The sequence below is a fragment of the Paramisgurnus dabryanus genome, chromosome 6, assembly GCF_030506205.2.
Source record: "Paramisgurnus dabryanus chromosome 6, PD_genome_1.1, whole genome shotgun sequence".
NCBI classification, from domain to species: Eukaryota; Metazoa; Chordata; class Actinopteri; order Cypriniformes; family Cobitidae; genus Paramisgurnus; species Paramisgurnus dabryanus.
The window spans coordinates 21705631-21725256 of NC_133342.1; the positions used below are offsets into that span (position 1 = coordinate 21705631).

The 19626-nt window shown below is 37.8% G+C and overlaps 2 protein-coding genes and 2 non-coding genes across 5 annotated transcripts in view; all 4 read right to left on the bottom strand.

The window, feature by feature from the left end:
• Nucleotides 1-593: 593 nt before the first annotated feature.
• On the bottom strand, nucleotides 594-9027 carry fam131aa (family with sequence similarity 131 member Aa). 2 transcript variants are annotated; one of them, XM_065276044.2, is made up of 6 exons: nucleotides 8650-9027; nucleotides 7164-7316; nucleotides 6013-6100; nucleotides 5741-5926; nucleotides 4914-5051; nucleotides 594-2388 (listed from the first exon to the last, which is right to left on the bottom strand). In XM_065276044.2, the coding sequence occupies exons 3-6, from the start codon at nucleotides 6080-6082 to the stop codon at nucleotides 1943-1945; spliced, it is 840 nt and encodes a 279-aa protein (XP_065132116.1). In that variant the 5' UTR covers nucleotides 6083-6100; nucleotides 7164-7316; nucleotides 8650-9027; the 3' UTR covers nucleotides 594-1942. The 2 variants fall into 2 exon arrangements, with proteins under 2 accessions (XP_065132116.1, XP_065132114.1); XM_065276042.2 differs by lacking the exon at nucleotides 7164-7316 and having other exon boundaries at nucleotides 8650-9023.
• A 1744-nt stretch (nucleotides 9028-10771) lies between these two features.
• Nucleotides 10772-19626, bottom strand: part of eif4g1a (eukaryotic translation initiation factor 4 gamma, 1a) — a 26364-nt gene continuing 17509 nt past the window's right edge. The window contains exons 23-35 of the mRNA XM_065276048.2: nucleotides 19487-19626; nucleotides 19283-19391; nucleotides 19020-19128; nucleotides 18661-18923; nucleotides 18391-18515; nucleotides 17985-18157; nucleotides 16702-16827; nucleotides 16500-16581; nucleotides 16293-16391; nucleotides 12757-12891; nucleotides 12549-12630; nucleotides 12324-12464; nucleotides 10772-12143 (exon numbers count right to left, since the gene is read on the bottom strand). Of these exons, the coding sequence (XP_065132120.1) occupies nucleotides 11962-12143; nucleotides 12324-12464; nucleotides 12549-12630; nucleotides 12757-12891; nucleotides 16293-16391; nucleotides 16500-16581; nucleotides 16702-16827; nucleotides 17985-18157; nucleotides 18391-18515; nucleotides 18661-18923; nucleotides 19020-19128; nucleotides 19283-19391; nucleotides 19487-19626 (1766 nt within the window). The 3' untranslated portion in view covers nucleotides 10772-11961. The remainder of the gene's footprint in view (nucleotides 12144-12323; nucleotides 12465-12548; nucleotides 12631-12756; nucleotides 12892-16292; nucleotides 16392-16499; nucleotides 16582-16701; nucleotides 16828-17984; nucleotides 18158-18390; nucleotides 18516-18660; nucleotides 18924-19019; nucleotides 19129-19282; nucleotides 19392-19486) is intronic.
• LOC135767531 (small nucleolar RNA SNORD66) lies at nucleotides 17846-17921 on the bottom strand. The gene has a single exon (XR_010542067.1). It is a non-coding gene; the product is annotated as a small nucleolar RNA SNORD66 (small nucleolar RNA).
• LOC135767532 (small nucleolar RNA SNORD66) lies at nucleotides 18274-18350 on the bottom strand. The gene has a single exon (XR_010542068.1). It is a non-coding gene; the product is annotated as a small nucleolar RNA SNORD66 (small nucleolar RNA).

Below are 19626 nucleotides of genomic sequence, written 5' to 3' on the forward strand. Positions count from 1 at the left end.
TAAGAATCATTTAAAGGGCACTTATTTCATTACTAAAAACAACATTATTTTGTGTATTTGGTATAATACTGTGTTTTCGCATGGTTTATGGTTAAAAACACATTATTTTCCACATCCCGTAAATTTTTGTAACTCCAGATATCCTGCCTTCCTCAAAAGCTTTAATGTTTACGTTGTGATTGGCCTGAATACCTCTGACGTCAGCCGGAAAGATTCGGTCACAATGCAATTTTGGCAGGAGTTAACTTAGAGTCCAAGCGGGAAGAAATATGATAATGACCTTGGGCCTGATTTATAAAGCGTGCGTAAGCACAGATTTGATCGTAAAGTGTGCGTACGCAAGTATCCACGGAAAATTCCATATTTCTAAAAACACTTTAGCTTGTCTGATTGCTGCAGGTTTTTGGAAATAGAAGCCATTTTTGAAAGGAAATGTAAAATCGTGAATCAGACCATAGTTGCTCTATAAAGAATAAACCTTGCAGAATTTCTTATGATAAAAGGATTAGTTGTTAAACCAAAAACAAAGATCACATTACAAAAACGAATATAGTTACACAAATATTACTGAATCAATAATGATAACACCTACGAATATACACATAACTTTAATGCAATCATAATTCTCACATTTGACCTCGTACATTTTTGTACAAACAATTAAAAAAAGAAAACTTTGGGTGGGGGTTACACATTCACATCATGACATTAGCAGTCCATAATGAGGATAAAAATGGTTGTTTTGGATTTACACAGCCTTTCCTCCATGCTTTTGCCACAAATGAATGCAGTTTGGAAAGCCATTGACCATATTCATGTACTATTTAACTACAGCTGCATTTCAAGGTTGAACAATCTAGAAACGTCAAGAAACCTGTTCATTTAGCAGCCGATGACATAAAAAACACCTATGTTGATGTGAAGCTAAAGAGAAGAATAGAAGGAAATATAATATAATAAAGGATTCTCACTCATTTTACAATATACATCACACAGTGATCATAATAACAGGCACATTCTATTCAGAGACACAATGCTCCATCAAAGCAGATAAACTTCCATTGCACCTTAACTTTTCTGGAGCAAGCCAAAACACACAAGCACTTTCAGCGTGACATCGAAATCAAATGAACATAAAGAACTGGGTCGGTTGTGTCCCTCTGGAAACCCGCAATCCTGAAATATTAGCGACAATTTACAATGAGCCACGAAAGAAAAAAAAACATTTGAAAACGTTTTCCTTACAATTGGGAAACAGATGTGCCGTCACTCAGATATGACGGACTGCGAGGCTGCTGAATCAACAGAGCGCACAGATAAGAAGCATCACACAGCGGCGTGCCACAGTGGAAACTCATTCTGTAATGTCACTATCCTCCTACTCTCAAATCAAACCAGGAAATGAGTTTTTTAACTCTTACTTCAAATATAAGGAGATAAAGAGAAGGCAGAGAAAAAGAGCAGGAACAGATCAAATACACAGTATGCATAAAAAAACACATCACTGGCTGCGTCCCAAACCTAAAGGCCGATGACTTCACAGATAGTGAAGTCACCTCCTAAGGAGTGGTTTCAAAACTGCATCCAAATTTAAGAGATAACAATGAAAATATATATAGTGACTACATTATTTCTCAGAAAAAATAAGTCACAAATTGTGAAAAAGTACATATAGTACATCTTTTGCCCTTTAAGCATCTTTTTAGGTGCTATTTTTTATTTCCACCAACTGTACGCAATATGGGATTGAAAACCAACCAGACGAAGGCGTTTTAGAAGACAGGAAACATTGGCTATGAACATCCCCCATACTACCCGTGACGGCAGCATTTTTGGCTTTCAGACACAGTCACGTCTGTGAATGCACAACAGACTGGACAAACGATTCACAGTAAAGATACTACAAAGGGAACAAAACAAACGGACGAGAGAGAGCACAACGTCACTGCTTTGAAACTTCTTCTTGCTCCTCTTCCTCCACCTCATCGAAAGACAAAGCTCCAGAAGTATCGGAGATGCTTCTGCAGTGTCTGTACCAGCGGATGACTTCCTGAAAGACGTTGTCCTCTCCTTCCTCCACATCTTCTCCTTCCTCAGGTGAGAGAGCAGACTCAGAGTAGGAGGTGGAGTAGTAGCAGGAATCTCCCTTGCTCCACAAAGGCCTGCGATCTGGTTTTGTGACACTGTTTTCCTCCTCATCTGAAAATTCCCCCTGTGGTACATCTTCTGAGATGACCGCCTCATCGTGGTCAATGTGGGCGGAGCTTGGTTCCTCCATGTTCTGATCTGTGTCTGGTTGGATGACGGCAGCATCAGAGGACTGGATTTGAGCATTGTCTGTCTCAGACTGATTTGGCACGGGGCAATTTTGATCGGACAATACAGCATCTAAGAGAGGAGCAAAAAGTCAAACAATTAGGTCAGAAAACAAAATGAGACACAAGAGAAAAGAAATTGAGAATATAGTGTAGAAAACAACATAACATGATATAAATAAGCTAATGATAAAGAGTGGATGAGAAAAAGGAAAGAAGGACAAACATAACAAAAACACTCACAAGAGGATTTAATGTGACCCAAAAAATTTAAATCTTTCAGGATTGTATTCCTTCTGTGGGCTACATAATGTGAAACTCTGAATTCAAGATAAATTTAGATGTAATTCCAGCATTTGAAAAGATCATGTTAATGAAAATTATTTGAGAATTTTAATAGATAGGCAGGGCTGGAAATTGGAGGGAATTTCGATAAGGAACGTAGTTCCACCTTAACCCATATGGCAAAAAATACATTTCTCTTGCCAAAAATATATTTTAAATATGAGCGAAATACATTTTGTAGAATGTTATGCTCAATTGAATATATTTTTGAATTTGGAAATATATTTAGTTTTATTCTTCATATATCAACATACATTTCAAAATATATTTCAAGGGCAAGCAAATATATTTCTAATTTTACATTCCATATGGCAAAAATTTATTTTTAAATGTATGCTAAATACAAGTACTTTTATAAAGTATAAATTGAAGTTGAAAATATATTTAATTTTAACCTTTTTAAAACGGTTATGTTTACGGTTTCGTAATAAAGTTTTTCTTCCAGTGCAACATTAATTTTTCCTTGGATTGAAATATATGGAGGGCTAAATATATTTTTAATGCTATAAATTTTATTTTAAAAATATATTTCAAAATATACAAAAAGGCAAAAAATATATCAGTGAAAAATATATCTTTGTAAACATATTTCAAAATATATTTTTTAAAATATATTTAACCCTTTAACTGGCGCAGCCCTTATTGAGTGGGGGGGGGTGAAAAAGGTGATAAACACCTTCAAATTAATATAACTCTGGCATTTTTTTGGTCTAGAAGCCTAATTTTGGTATTGTTATTTAGTTTAATGTTTTTTATGGAAATGAGTCTGGAGGTAAAAATTAAAATAATACAATATTGCATTTTTATTTGATACAAATAAAAAAAATGATATGCCCTTAAAAATAATAATACATAAAATGATCAAAATACTGAGGTTTGTGTTGGTTTGCTGCATACTCTGCTTGTCACAAATGAATAAATTACAGTTACTGCATTATTATTACTGCTAAAAGGTTTTGAAATATGAAATCTACATTCTTAGACCTTTTCAACAACATACAGTTTGTCATGATAGATTAACATTTACATGAAAAATACAGAAGTAAATTTAGGTGTCACGGGACAGCGACAGTTAACTAATTTTTGCCATATGGGAAACTGGTTAGAATTTTTGAAATTGGAAAGTGGATTTAATTGAACTACTATTCTATAATACATCATCAAGCTTTTCACATGATATGCCACAGTGGCACTGCATGACTGATGTATCGGTTTCATTTCAGATATTTTCTCTTATTTAAAATATCCATTAATTAATATCTAAATTTTCACATTTATAGGAGGACAAATTTCCTGTTAAATTGTTAAAAGTTTATGTGACTTAAATCAGTGGTTCCCAAACTTTTTCAGCATGTGGCCCCCGCCCCCTTGTGTACGGTGCATTCCTTCACGGCCCCCCCAAAGAAAATTTGTGACAAAAAACTGTTCTAAATCTCAACATTTTATTAAAAAATATATTAAATTATACAAAAAAGTAGTGCTTTTTAGCCTTAATTTTTAGGTTTAATTACAAAGAATTCATGATAAATTAATGTATTTCATAAAATGTCATAAAACTGCACTGTAAAAAAATTCCGTAGAAATTTCAATGGTTTTGCAGCTGGGTTGCCGGTAATTTACCGTAGATTTAAATTTATGTTATTAATATTTACTGGCAAGAGTTTGTTCAAAGTTAAATAAATTTTAAATATTAACAAGTCTTTATCTTTACAGAATACAACTATACAATAACAGCCTCATGCAAAGCATTCTGGGAACCAGAAATCATCATCAACCTTTTTCTGTTTTTTGCTTCAGATTTTGTTTCCCAGAATGTTTTGCTTGATGCTGTTTTTTTAGTTTTACTCTATAAAGACAAAGACTTGTAAATGTTTAATGTTCATTTAACTTTGAACAAAATGTTGCCAGTAAAAAACATACATTTAAATCTACGGTAAGTTACCGGCAACCCAGCTGCAATTTCTACGGAATTTTTTTACAGTGTGGGGCCCCCCTGGCACCATCTCGCGGCCCCCGGCCCCCAGTTTGAAACCACTAAAACATACTTAGCAGTAAACATAAAAATTGTACATTTAAAACCCATCTGGAGTCATCTAAAATTAACCCCTAAGTGAATTTCTGCCATTCCCAGGCTTATATAAATGTAAACTATCCTTTCAACCAATGTGGAACCTTTTCACAAAACCTAAAAAATAGACATACAGCATCAAGTCTAAAGAAAAATGCACATATCATGAAATTATGCACACTCACCTGAAATCTCAGTTGCGGTGTTTTGCTCATCATTAATAATAGGCTCCTCCTCATAAGACTCATCATCCATGTCTTCCTCATCTACAGAAGTCCAGGCACGGAGCTTTGCCTCTGCTATGGCAAACTGTTCAGCCACACCTAAAAAAATTAATCATTTCAAATAACATTGTCAATGAACTTTCATGCAACAGCAAAATATCTTTTCCAGAGATAAAGCAAAAGTTATTGTTTAAGTTTAAAATCTAAAGCTTATTTGCTATAATAAAGAGAAGAGACAATACAGAGCAAGCAGGATTAGCAGGTGTAGCTGTGTGACTGTAATCTGATTTAACACCATCTGCTGATGTCTAAAACTTTTCTGTCTATGTCGGAAGATTTGAAGTTGACTGACACTGAATAAAAAGCAATGAGCATTTATATTATTATTACATTATTTAATATTTGTAATGCAATTTTCGACTTTAGAAGTAAAATAAATGCCATTTTATATCACATCAACAAAACAATTTCTCTTAACTTCATGTCACACAACAGCACCTAAAATATGTATTATAATAATAATAATAAAGCTACTGTAATTGTAAAAGTGTTTTACTCTCAAAATAATTATCAGAAATCGATTGTTATTATTAACATATATATTGTTGTTATTAAATGTCATTATAATAGTTTCAATAATATATATTATTTCTCATACTAGGGACAGAAATGCAATAAATATAAAGGCCACAAAAAAGATCACATAAATGTAAACTTAAAATCTTAATGTTGAAAAACAAAGGTTATCTCTTTGGCTCTTAGTCAGCAGTAATGATGGCGACACCCACCTGCTGCAAACCGGGCCTCCTGCTCGCCCTCACTAAGATGGGAGTAGGAGTTAAAGTGAGACTGCAGTGTAGCAGATGGAGGGTCTAAAGGTTTAGACCAGCCTTTCCACTCAATCAGATGAGCCACCCGGCCCTGAGCCATAGCTGTGGGTTTGGTCACATGGTCCTTCACCACCTGTGAGATGCCTGTAAAGAGAGAAAAATAAGTTACTCAGTTTTTTACTAACAGATGTCAATTCTGAAGAATGGAGCTAGATGTTTGAAATCCTTACCATTAAATGATGATCTGGCCAGAGCTGCGATTTCCTGGATGCTAAGGGCTTTTCTTGACTTGGGGAGCATATCAATAGGGTCATCAACCTGGAAAAGCAAGATGCACAAGTGTCTTATTTAGACCAAAATACACAACACAGATGTTAGTTATACCATTATGGGAAGAGTTAACCTAAAATTAGCTTTAGTTATATTTTTCAAAGCAATCTATAAGACCTCCAAAAGAAGGTAAGACTATAAAACAAGATATCACCCAAACAGTGACATTAATAATAAAGCGACTCAGACATATTTGGTAAATTATTGCTCTTCCTGTGGCTTGTTAATTTGCAAACAGAATTCAATGCCATGTCAGATAAAATTAGCCTGGCGTTCTCAACATGATAATAAAAAGTCTGGCCACAGCTGGGGGCTAACAACCTTTGGCATGTGATATTAATGGGATAGATGATCACAATCGGAATTGACATGTGACATCCATTGTGATGCTTTGAATGACGAGGTTGCTATTTGTAGCACTTGTACTGCACATCTTAAAAAAAAATTATCACAGATCTAGTTTCTATTCTGAATTAATCAGGAGAAGTAAAGGACATCGTAAACTACAAAACAAGTAGGCCACTATGCCATGCTGTGGTATCGAACCCTCCCCATCCACCACAAAAAGATCACACAGGTGGTACTGAAATGCATGTGCGTGACATCACAGTCTGGGACAGAGGTAGACATACTTAAGTCAGATTGCCCTCTAAAGCTCATAAGAAAAAGCAGCTCCTGAAGAAGATTGCAACGGCACCAGCTGCCAGCCATCTTTTAGTTTGGTATGTGGGTCAAATATTTTTCTGCGATTTGGGGTTAGCTGTCATGTACAGGCGAGACACATTGGTCAGAGTTATTGAAATGGGGCCACTGAAATAAAAATAACCGAAAAAAATCATCTCAATTAGCTCTCCTAGACATCAATGAGATTTAATAGAGAGCTAATGGAAACTTTAGCTTAAGCCTCCTGCATCTCAGATATTTCTCCTGATAAAAGACACAGAGATCTTACAAATGTCTTCATTAGTTTCAGAAGAGATTTCAACGATGTCACAGACTGAACTTATATTGCCACGTCTGTAATCACAGGTTTATATTATTGAAGATTTACCTAAATTCAGTCGGTGGCACAGTGGGTAGCACTGTTGCCTCACAGCAAAAAAGGTCCCTGGTTCGTGCCCCGGCTAGGTCAGGAGGCCTTTCTGTGTGGGGTTTGCATGTTCTCCGTGTGTCAGCGTGGCTTTACTCCGGGTACTCCGGTTTCCTCCCACAGGCCAAAAACATGCAGGTTAGGTAAACTGGAGATGCCAAATTGTCCTTCTCCCAACATGTGTATGGATTAACCAGTTCTTGACATGAATATAGCCATAGATGCTAGAATGCAACCTACATTAATTTTACGGCTTGATACACTTAAAGCATCAAAGACCATTCGTCTCATTTGTTTTTATTTAAGGAGAAACATCTGAGACCGAGTTGACACTCAAATGTAAACAACTGAATCTACTAAGCAAAAAAAAAATGAGCAATAAAATGTTCCTCTGGGTTTTTTAAGATGTGAATAAATGTGTATAAACGTCGAAAAGTATATTATTTGCTAAGGGTAAGCATGCCTCCGAGCCCATTCATATGTTAATACTTTAAACCTTTGGCTGAGGTATTATACCAATAACATTTATTATTTTCTTACACAGTACATGTCAAAAACAAACAAAAAAGTAATCCCATTTAATACAACATGGGATAAGCACAACTATATTCAATTATTCAATTTAAGAAACTGTATATTTATTTTGGCATACAAATAAACAAGCAAGCAATTCAACTATGCATCGTGGATCGTTTTGTCTTGTCCGAACAATCCAGGATTTCTCAATGGCTGTTCAAAATATATAAACATGTTAAACCTTGTAAAGGTCAGCAATTGCAAAAGAATTTAAGCTGCGCTTAACGATAACGCATCTGAGCGCGTGCCACCTGAGCTCAATACATGGAAAGCCACACAATCCAGTTAACGCAATATAAGGGCCGGTCGTTATAGCAACAGGTAACCGGTGAACCATCTGTCCCCGAGCATCATTAATTCCCATTGACCATGCACAACACGCAATCAAACGTCTACAAAATCTGCCGTTGTGTCCGAGTTATTCTGCTTTATTGTGTGTTTACCTGCGCATCATGATCGAATTGACCTTTTCACATAGAAGACAAGTTAACTCATCTGTATCCAGTCAGCCGCTATCCATGATAAAAAAAAACAGTAATGCCACGTATAACTGGTTAGGTTCAGGTGCATTTTGCTTCTAATTGAGGTGATAGAGGCCCTGATACATGATTCAATTCAAAAGTCTCGTGTCTTGATTAAAGACTTGTGCCAAGATCCAAAGTATTAGCGGCCAGAGATTGATGGACAGATTGATAAGCAGATCAGATTCATAAACAACAGCGCAACGGCGACAGCGCGTTCGTGTCCTGGCAACAGGCGAGCGCTGTCTCCAACCGCTGTCACGGTACGTGACGGCCTATTCAACACAATAACACATGCATTTCATGCATCAAAAGAATGATCGCTGATAAGCGTTTCGGGGCACACGTACCTTTAGATTCAGTTGAGGTAATGCTGTCAAAAGCATTGCACATGGATACAACATTAGCGTCGGGTCTGAAGAAAATATTCCCGAAGCCGTCTTCGGCAGCGAATAACAGACCACAACCTTTTCTTCAGCATCGAGAGAGGGGCAGAAATGAGTGGCGTTAACCCACGAAACACATCGTCCCCAGCACACCGAATCTCTCTGACAGCGTCATCCCACCTGTAATGCGCGCGCTCTTAAAGATACATGAGTCTTTTTCACGCGCGCGGAGCCGCTGCTGTGATGGGTGGACGTAAAACGCTAATTTTTGCATTTACATCCTCTGGGTTAAGAGCAATGTGCGGTACAGTGTAGACTGGCATGTTAAGATTTTGAAAAAACACGTTATGCAGCCGATGTATATAAGCTTGTATAACATTTAAAATATAAATTATATAAACAAACAAACAAACACAGCTGTCTGCATGTCCAGCTTATTTTATCTATGAACCATACATTGTGCTCCATCACGGACAGGCAGTCGCGCACCAATTTACCTTAAACTGCATTATTTCAAGGTCGAGAAGCTACGACAAAATCACATCGTGCTTTTACAAAACCTGTTTGGGGAAAAACAAATCATCTTTAATTCAGCACTAGTCAGAAGCCATAACAGCAGATGTGCATGAGATACATGGAAAAAGTGTAATAAGCCAGCCTCAAGGGTGGTCTGCGGTTTTAAATAACTTACTACAGGAACGCTGTCTACCTTCTGTGATTGATCGTGATTCATTCATAACACGTGCTCAATCAGAAATGTAACACTTAAAATAAAGCAATAATTAACTGACTGCATTGGTGAACACAATCGTAACCAGCATAAATGTGTTGACACAACTTTGTCCCTACGCCAGCACTACTACTACTGATGTTATGATGTTTTTATTGTGTGGTTTTTTTTTAGTTAGGAAGGCTTAAATCAAAAAACAACTGCAGCTTAATTGATATTAAAGGGATAGTTTACCCAAAAATGAAAATTGTGTCAATTCAATCACTCATGTTGTTACAAACCTGTATACATTTCTTTGATCTGATAAACACAAATATATTTTAAGAAATGTTTGTAACCAAAACCGTTCGTAGACCCCATTTACTTCCATAGTGGGGAAAAAAAGAATACCATGTAAGTAAATGGGGTCCACGAACGGTTTAGTGTGATGCAGGTCTTATACAGGTTTGTAACAACATAAGTGTGAGTAAATGACAGAATTTCAATTTTGGGGTAAACTATCCCTTTAATCAGAATGCACTACATTTTTGAAAAATGACAACGGAGTTATCTCGTTTTGGAACTAAACTATAGATAACAAAATTATGTTAAAAATAAATGTACAATACTACTTCTTCATAGTGCAGTCAAAAAAGCCAAATGAGAGCTGCTTGTATTTAAAACACTCGCTTTAAAGGAACAACACTTAAATAGGAAAATGCTGGCGTTATTTTGTCACTTATTGGGAGCAGTTAGCTAGCTGGAGCCATTCACTTCCAGTCTTTGTGCTTAGCTAAGCTAATGGGGGTATGTAGAGACTTAGCTAACTCTGGGGGATACTGTGAATAAGCTTAATTCCCAAAATGTGGTTGAGTTCCTTTAAATACTTTAGCAGCAAACACTACTGTCAAACAAATACAAAAACAAATCTTAAAGGGGCAGTTTCCCGGATAGGGATTAGAATATATTCCTAGACTAAAATAAATGTAAGTGCTGTCCAAACTGAAAACAATTTACACTGACATATCTTAAAATACACCTGTGCCCTGTTTTGCCTCAAAATGCACACAAGTAATGTTTCTAGCACGGCATGTTTCTCAAAACTAGTTAATTTCCCTAATTCAACTAAGGGCTAGGCCTGGCTTAAACTAATCTCTGCCCGGGAAACCACCCCAAAATGTTTTAATGCACGAATATGCTTCAATGTGTGTCGTGCGCCCTCTTGTGGCAGCAAGGCTGGCTGCTTTCTAAAAGCAGCAAACTGCTGTTCGCAAAGTAAAAAAACAACAGATTCTCTTCTCCAAACGGCACTTACTGACCAAGAGCAGCAAATGAACACCTTTACCCCGAGACTCCACATCCCTCAAACACACTCTATTTAGCAACTTGATAATCTTTTATTATTTGCAATGTTTTAACTCTCCAAGGTTTCCAGTTGATGCGAAAGCATTAATTCCTTAAATAATAAAGAGCAAAAAATATTTACACAATTTGTTTCAATAAAACTAATCAACGGATCACTGTAAGCACCTCTTACCATGTGGAAGAAAACAAATCTTAAATACAGGGAAACTGCCATTTCTGTTGGAAAAAATAAATGGCATTACATCAGATTTTTTAACTTTTAATTTCTGAAAATAAAACAAAAAAGAAACATTTTCATATATATGTACAGAACGCTCCTGAAATGTGTTTCCACTTTGCAAGTAGAAAAGGCTTTAGGATCATTACTGTCATTTCATCAAGTTGATTTTTCTATATGCTTCAAGTTTTAATGATTTCTCCTAAAAATCCACTGCAGGCTTGCTCAAGCAGGGCTTCCACGAAGACACCGATCAGTTTTTCAAGAGAGGTAAGATGCAAAAGTGTGGGGTAGGAGGCAGAACATGGATGGCTTATTTAGGAAGCATGTTGGATCACCCTCTTCTTCCAGCAGCACTAAAAGGTCAAAGTCCATCCACCGTCATTCTCAACTTCAACAGGCCCACACCTTAACGAAGTATGCAGGAAGTAAAAAATACAAACGCTACTCAAATTTCATCCGTCACTTCGAGAATTCGGCAAATACTATGCTCCTATACATTTTGTAGATTTAAAAACACGAATCGTCTTGCGCACACGCACACAATCCCTACGGTAAGAGCTTTGCGTTTGATCGGCTGTAACAAACCCAAAGTACAAGATCCCCATCACACCCTCCTCTACACACAATATATATGACACCACTCCTGTTGTCATATACCACACGTTGCATATAAATCTATATTAACATGTAAGAGCAGCGTTGGTTTGTACGGTTTTCAAGAACTTCTCATAAAATATAAATGACGATGAATCGTTAACACGTTTAAGGAGTCCTGCAGAACTTTTTGTTACATTTTATTTTCATTTTAGTGGATTTCAGCCACGACAGATATAGAGAGCAATAGAGGACTGAGAAATGATTGTAGTTTTTCTGAACCATCCTTCACGAGGATCAAGTTCAGCTTGGTTGTCAGATATCCTTCTTTCACGAGTCTCCAGCACTAGTATTTGTCCAGTGCTAACCGGGCTACCCTGGATCTGAATTAGCTGTTGTCAGACTCGTCCTCAGCCTCTCGCAACCATGTGAAGAAGGCAGTGACGGATTTCAGAGCCACACCCTTCCCTAACTGCTCGGCTGGGTCTTTGCTGGACTCCCATTTGTAGAAGGCCTCCTCTTTGATCACATCTTCATCATACAGGGCGTCGAAGAACATGCGTAGCAAATCTACGTAAAAGAGAAACACTATTCAGAAACACTTTCAACAGGAGTTTCAAAATGTGCAAAAAAAATAAAAAATACTGAATATATTGAAGAAAGTGCTCTTAAAACGAATTTATAGCAAGGAACGTTATCCTTTGAATATAAATGATCAATGGTCCCAAAGGGCACAAAAAAGAAACTCACTGGCAGGCTGCTCCATCTGCACCATGAGACCTTGGAGAGCGTAGAGAGCCTGAAGCTCCTTCGCTTCATCAGACAGGTATTTCTGTAGCAGTTTGGCCCTTTGGTTAACCTGCTGCACATCCACCTTGTACGGGTTCTCACCTGTGCAAGTTCATTAACGCAGAATGCAATTAACACCAGGTTCAGGTCCGAATAAAGTGCATAAAACATGGAAGATTCACTCACATATGACAGCAGACTGACACACAGACGTCATCAGTGCCCGTACGAACTGATTGGAGCTCATCTGCTGCTCATCTAGGTTGGCCTTTAAAAGAAAAAGAAAAACTAGTTAGGACACACCCCAACACTGTAACTTTAAAACTGATCATACTGCAATACCGTAATGTTTGATGAAAGAGCCTTGAACCTTAGCCAAAGCACACACGCTCACCTCTACCCAGTCATAGATCCTCTCATTGTTGGCTTTATCCTCGAACAATCTGTCCAAATGTTTACTCAGCTCCTCGGCAGTCAGCTCTTTCTTACTGGGCTTCTCGGACTCTTCACCCAGAGTGAACTCCATTTTCTACAAATAAAACATCTTAATGAGCTGTGTGCTCATAAAAATACTAATATATATACGAGAGAGTGGGAGAAGCTTTTCCACTTCTTGGATGGTTCTCTTGAGCAATAAGACTAATGCACAATTCCATAAAAAAGTCTTACTTTGCTGCACGTTATTCATTTTCAACCAGCTGGGAAATTGCTTCAATTAAAATTCAGCCGATTGAAGCAACAATTCAATTTTATGGTAGTATTTGTAATAGGCACTCTCTCATTTGGACAAAATCCTCATTTGGCTTCATTTCATAATTTACAGCTAATTTGTAGCCCAATCATTGAAAAACGTTTTATACATGGGCATTATCGCAACATTTTATATATATTTAAAGGCTGGAACTAGTGATTACTTTCATAATTGATCGGGCAATTATTTTCAGATTAATCAAATAAAAACCATCAACCTGCAGAAAGTAGTAGCCCAATTGAGCAATCCGCCAAAAGGCAGAAGACCTGGCAATGCTGCCTTGCTTTTTCCCAAGCTGGCAGTGAGAAGCAAAGCCTAATAAATTTGCAGCCTGCGTCGTATGAAGAAAACGTGACCGACTTTGATCAGCCAGCTCGTGCTGTATAAAGCACCTGAGTTTAATTATAAGCGCACAGCTTGGGTTGTATGAAGCGGACGCGTGTCTACACTCTGTCTGACAGTGACTTCACACACCAACTAATCGATGATGAAATTCGTTGACAACAAATCGTTACAGCCCTAAAATATTTGGAAACCTGGTTAAGGTTTACTCTGACAAAACACACGATTGCCATATTACTGCACCTCCTGTATGAATTCTGATGCACTTTAAGTATTTGTTTATTTACAAAACTAAATAAAAAGTTTTGTTTAAAGGGTTAGTTCGGCCAAAAATGATATTAAACCCATGATTTACTCACCCCCATACTGTCAGAGATGCATAAGTCCATCGTTTTTCAAACAAAAACATTTTCAGTTATTTTAGAAAATGTTTTAGATCTTTCAGTTAATTAAATGTGAAGTTACGGGGTCCACGACCTTCAAGTCCAAAAAATTTGCATCCATCCTTCACAAAATAAATCCAAACGGATCCAGGATAAGGATGTCACGAGAACCGATACTTCGGTACCAAGTCGATACTAACATTTTTTTTACATGACGATACTTGCTATCTCTGGTACCGGAGGTACCGAGGTTGTAATACTCTTCCGGTACTGATAGGGGCAGCATATACGCGCGTGTGTATTTGTCGCTTCACAAGAGGAAGAACGCCTCAGACAAGAACATGGGGAATCCCTTCTTTTCGCTATCAAGCATAAAATTTGGCAAAGCTCTTGAAAGACAGACACCCTGATCTCTTTAAAGAATTAAAGGTAAGTTTTAATTCATATTAACATCAAATACAAACTGTATAACTTTTATTTTATACTGAAACACAGACCCTATATTATGTTTGTTTGAGGCAGCTGGCATTAATGCAATGTAACCAGCTAACTTTATGCTAGATGTTAATGTTTTGTGTAAGTCAGTTATTTGTTAATGACGCTGTTTGCGCAACATTATAAACCATCTATAAGTGGGCTACCATGCATCGCCATTTAGCCATCTTATCAGCAAAATGTAGCCTAATGTCACTGGATTAAATATTTTTTGAAATATTAAGGGTTTTTAATAGCCATTTTCATCCTGCAACAATGTGAGTGATATTAAACGAATGCTTGCATTCAGAGTATGTGTGTGTGTGCCCATGCGTGTGTTAATAAGTGCACCTTAACACCTGTAGCCTTAGCTGATTTTTTAGTCATTGTCAGACAGTTTGTTTAATAAATAAAATCTTTTTTTATTATCTCTCTTTTTGACAGTATCAGCCAGAGGAGGATGTAAACCAAGAGAGTCAGGAGAAAAGTCAACAAACATTAACAGACAACCTAAACAGAAGCTCTTCAGTTTTATATAATGTTGAAATGTATTAATAAAAAATTTAATGTTTAAGTATAATTGTTCTTTTTTTACACACTGTGGTACCGACTTACTGACTGACCGCGTACTCTTTGTGGTATTGGTACAGACTACTAGATTTTTGGTACCGTGACATCCCTACTCCAGGATGATAAATAAAGGTCTTCTGATGGTAATCCGTGCAGTGTTGTTGTAGAAATATCCATATTTATAACTTTATAAACAAAAATAACCTTCTGGTAGCGCCGCCATCTTAGACTCCTCTGTATTCAGGAGAGAGTATTAGCGTAGTGTACACACTTTTCTTCGTGACGTATGACAAATTCGGAGGGCGGGGGCACAGAGCAGCAGCAGAGTAACCTCCGTACGCTGCGTAAAGCTCTGATCTTGAATGCGGACGCGACTAAGATGGTGGCATTACGGGATGAGAGTTATTTTTGTTAATAAAGTTTTAAATGTAGATATTTCTACAACGAAACTGCGTGGATTACCCTCAGAAGGCCTTTGTTTATCATCCTGGAGCCATTTGGATTTATTTTGTGAAGGATGGATGCACTTTTTTTGGACTTGAAGGTCGTGGACCCTGTAAATTCACATTTAATTAAATGAAAGATCTAAAACATTTTCTAAAATAACTGAAAATGTCATCGTCTGAAAAATGATGGACATATGCATCTCGAACGGATTCGTTGTGAGTTAATCATGTGTTTAATATCATTTTTGGCCGAACTATCCCTTTAAGCAACTCTCTTTCTCCATAAGTTCAGAATGAAAACGCATTATATTGCAAATATCTTAACCTAAACAGCTGCATTGGACAAGTCATGAGGTTTAAGCACATCATGTCAAAAGCAATCCACAATATAACTATTGTGCTCATTTAAAATCAATGATGCGTGCGGTGCTGGCTTATAAGCTATTTGCTTAATACAGTAACACCTTTGGGAAGAAATACGAGAGAGCTGCAGCTGTAAAGTGTGTGAAAAGATATCGCTAGTTCAAACCACAGCACCGGTCACATTAATAATTATTTTTATAGAGATCTCGGTTCTCTGTTTTGTACAATATTTAGTCTGACTAAATGTTTATAAATACATTCATAGATCTTTTCAAGAATATAATGCAAACTCTTTGTAAAAGCTCTAAACTTGTTTCCCCAAAACTAATGAATGGCAAAAACACAACAGTTACAACACTGCTTATTCAATGTACAATAAACCGATAATGATGTTATTCAATTCTAAAACAAAATTAATTTAAAAATTGACCTGTAAAGCACGTGCATCGTATTTTGAACTAGGATGTGTCTCGCATCGTGAAGTTGTTGCCCAAAACACAGCCCTATCTTACAGCCATAAATATACTATACTCTGACATGCATTAAAATGCTTTGTGTTGTCATGTGCCTCTTTTAATAACATGCAGCTGGGATTTAGTACCTGCTCTGTAACAAACTTATTGACATCCTCATCCTCAGGCAGGAAGTCTTTCCAGCTAAGCCCCGCTTCTAACCACATTAATCCAGCCTTTTTGTGACTCTGAGAATTACAAAATGAAAAGAAAGGGGAAATATGTTGAAGCATTGGAAAAGTTGTTGATAAAACATGAAAAAAAGGTAAGTAAATATTTAACAGCATAAAACTCACTAATCCTTTGCAGAAAAGATTAAGCAATTCAACCAGAAAGACAGCTGCTTTTCCCATAGGCAGAAGAGGTTTGGACACCTCCCTGTGAATCAGAATGGTTTAAAACATTTAAGATTGTTCATTCATGTCTTAGCTGTCAAAGTGTGCCCATACATAAAAAAAAAATACAACAATAAAATACTTTACAGCAGCTGTGACTAACCTAAAGAGTTGGCCCATAGGGATGCCTCCATCTTGTAACATGGGTGTGATGATCTCAGCCAAGTAAAGCCAAATGTGAGGAATGTCAATGGCCATGTCGTCTGCTATTTCCAGAATCTCCTGCAGTCTGAAGTAAGCAAAGATCAATCATTAAAACCAAGTGCATTAAATCCATGTACATCATGAAGAAATCATGAAGCCTTTCAGTTTATTTGTTTCTGTGCACAACAAATGTAGTGCGTTATCTGTACAACACCACAGCAAGCAAGAGCTTTCAACCATGAAAAGAACAAAACAGTCATGCTATGAGAGCGAGTCTCAAGTCATTCACAGACAACCTTTGACTTTCCTTACAGAAACCATGGGTTTTTAAATGTAGTTAACCAATACATTTAACGCTTTTCCAGACATTTTTTCCCCCAAGTTGCCAGCATTTGTTATAATTTTCAAAAAAGTTTAATGTTTGAAAGCAGTGGTTCTTAACGTTATTCCTGGAGGCCCAATGCCCTGCACATTTTGTATGTCTCTTGTCTGACAGACTCAGTTCAGTTCATGGAGATCTCTTCTAATGAGCTGATGATTTGAATCAGGTGTGTTAAACAAGTGAAACATACAAAATGTGCAGGGCAGTGGGCCTTTAGGAATAACGTTTAGAACCACTGTCTTAAAGAAAATGTTCTTCTTTAAATATATAAACATACAATATATCAAATAAAAGAACAGACCCTCTGCTTTGAAAGAAAAAAGTTTCATCCTATCTTCATTTGTTCTCTTTTTATCACCTCTCAAATATGGGTAGGTTTTGTCAAAAATACCACATTTTGAGCAAAAAGCTGAGGAAAGAGTTGGGGGAATAAAACTTTTCCATGCATTCTGACTAATTAAAACTTTAAGAGTATGCCCGCAGTACGCCTTCAGGAGCTCGGGATAATCGGGAAATCTGTAGAGCTGCTGTCCTTTATAAATCTGATAAAACTAAAAGATTCTTTGCCTATATTAAGAACGTTTACTACTCTAGTTTTTTTTAGGAGTTTTATAAGGTGAATAAGTCTTCAATAACTTGTGTTTCACTGGAGAAAAAGCATACAGGCATGCAACAACATATTACCCTCCCTAACCAACAAATACAACCCTAAATGAAACTGTTCCTCAGTTCCTCAATCCCATCAGTGTACATCAGTGGCCCAGACACGTGGCACAAAACAGGTGTCATCATTGGAACAGGTGGTTACGATCTTCAAATGTCTTTGTGTCATAAATTAGGGATCTACACAATGAACTCACCCCTTATAGTACTGTTCAGCAGGAAGTATTCCAGCACCAAGAAGCTTCTGAAACAGCAGACCAATGTGCTCTCTTGCGATGGTGCTGCGCTCCAATGTGGATTCCACACCATTCCGAACAAACACAAAGAGTAAAGAGGAACTGTTCAGCTCCTGCACGCACTGCACTGCCTCCTATGAATCAGTAACAAGAGTAAAGTCAGCAGAAGTGCCTTCAAATTCTTTCAAGTCAGAAATTACTAAATTAATTAGCTGAAGGCGATGAAATCTTTGTTTTTTTTAGACAATGGCTCCTCAGTTCCTCAATCCCATCAGTGTATAATCAGTGGCCCAGACACGTGGCTCAAAATAGAGGTCATCAGTGGAGCAGAGCATACTTTATGAACATCTTGACTGAGCACACATACCTTTAGATCATTGATGTGGAGATACTCTTCAATAATTGATTTAGATTTCTTATCCAGCTGGTCCTCATCCAAGGCTGGTTTGGCTTGAGTAGGAGGTGGAGGAGTAGGAGCAGACACCGGTTTCACTGAAAAAATAAATAAATAGCCCAATGACCAGTTTGTGAATCTGTAATATTCCATTTCGACTACTACAACTGTGCCAAACTTGTCCTTATCATTTTAGCTAAGGTGGGTGCATGACAGTAGCAACTAAGGGTAGTTGACCCTCACCTGTATCTTTGCTTCGATCCCGCTCACGACTGCCCCTGTCCCGGTTTTCTGTCATGCTGGCAACGCGGCGTACTGAATCCGGAGGTCCGCGGCTGTCACCTCTCCTCTCTTCATTTTCACGGCTGAAACTGCGCTTGGTGATGGCTGGACGGGGCCTGTCCATGCCTCTATCCCGGTCGTCACGCCTGCTATCGAAGCGCTCGAAACGATCTCGGTCCCGCTCACCGTGGTCTCTATCGCTACGGTCCCTACTGGAGCTATTTCTGCACAAGAGATTGATGAAAATGTGAACGGTGATGGTAAGATACCATTTAAGATTTCAATTACAAGATTTAAATTGATCCCAGCAAAAAGCTTACCTTTGAGGTACCCTACGATCAGACTCCTGCGAGGATGAAGACACTTGATGTCCAGACTGCTGCAATGCAGAAAAGCGGTTGAGTGTGCTAGTGGCAGGTCTTCCCGGATCTGCATCATATAAAAAAGGACAGCATTAAATTAGCCGTTAGAGTTAAAAGCAAAACTTGGCACCAATGTTACTTCCCACACACAAGATAAGCGAAATAATAAATAGCTGAACTTGTCCATGCAGAAAGTTAAATAAAACTGGGCGGATTTTCACCTTGTTCTCCAGTAGACTTTGCTCCGGAGCCTCCGCTGCTTCCTTTGCCCCAGCTACCCCACGACCCCTTTCCTCCTGGGGCAAGCAGCTGGTTGTTGAAATCACCAGGCTGCAGAGAGCAAAATAAAGAAGATGATGGTCAAACACAATCAATCAATCAAAAACTTTGAGCTATGTATAATTTACTTAATCAAAAACCCTCACCTTCGTAATTTTACTGAGGCGACTGGTGTCAATCGGCCTGCTCTTGGTGGTAATAGGCACTACGTTCCAGCCCTCATCCTGTGTTTGGCTACCACGGCCCCCAGAAGAGTGCGGACCACCACCACCACCACCACCACCAC

What these genes read in the sequence shown, in the direction of transcription:
- fam131aa (XM_065276042.2), bottom strand. Translation starts at nt 8,703, where the DNA reads ATGTTGTATCCATGTGCAATGCTTTTGACAGCATTACCTCAACTGAAT. An exon ending in GGCCAGATCATCATTTAATG is followed by an intron (nt 5,927 to 6,012) that starts GTAAGGATTTCA and finishes CTCTCTTTACAG; the next exon opens with GCATCTCACAGGTGGTGAAG. An exon ending in CACCGCAACTGAGATTTCAG is followed by an intron (nt 2,389 to 4,913) that starts GTGAGTGTGCAT and finishes CTCCTCTCTTAG; the next exon opens with ATGCTGTATTGTCCGATCAA.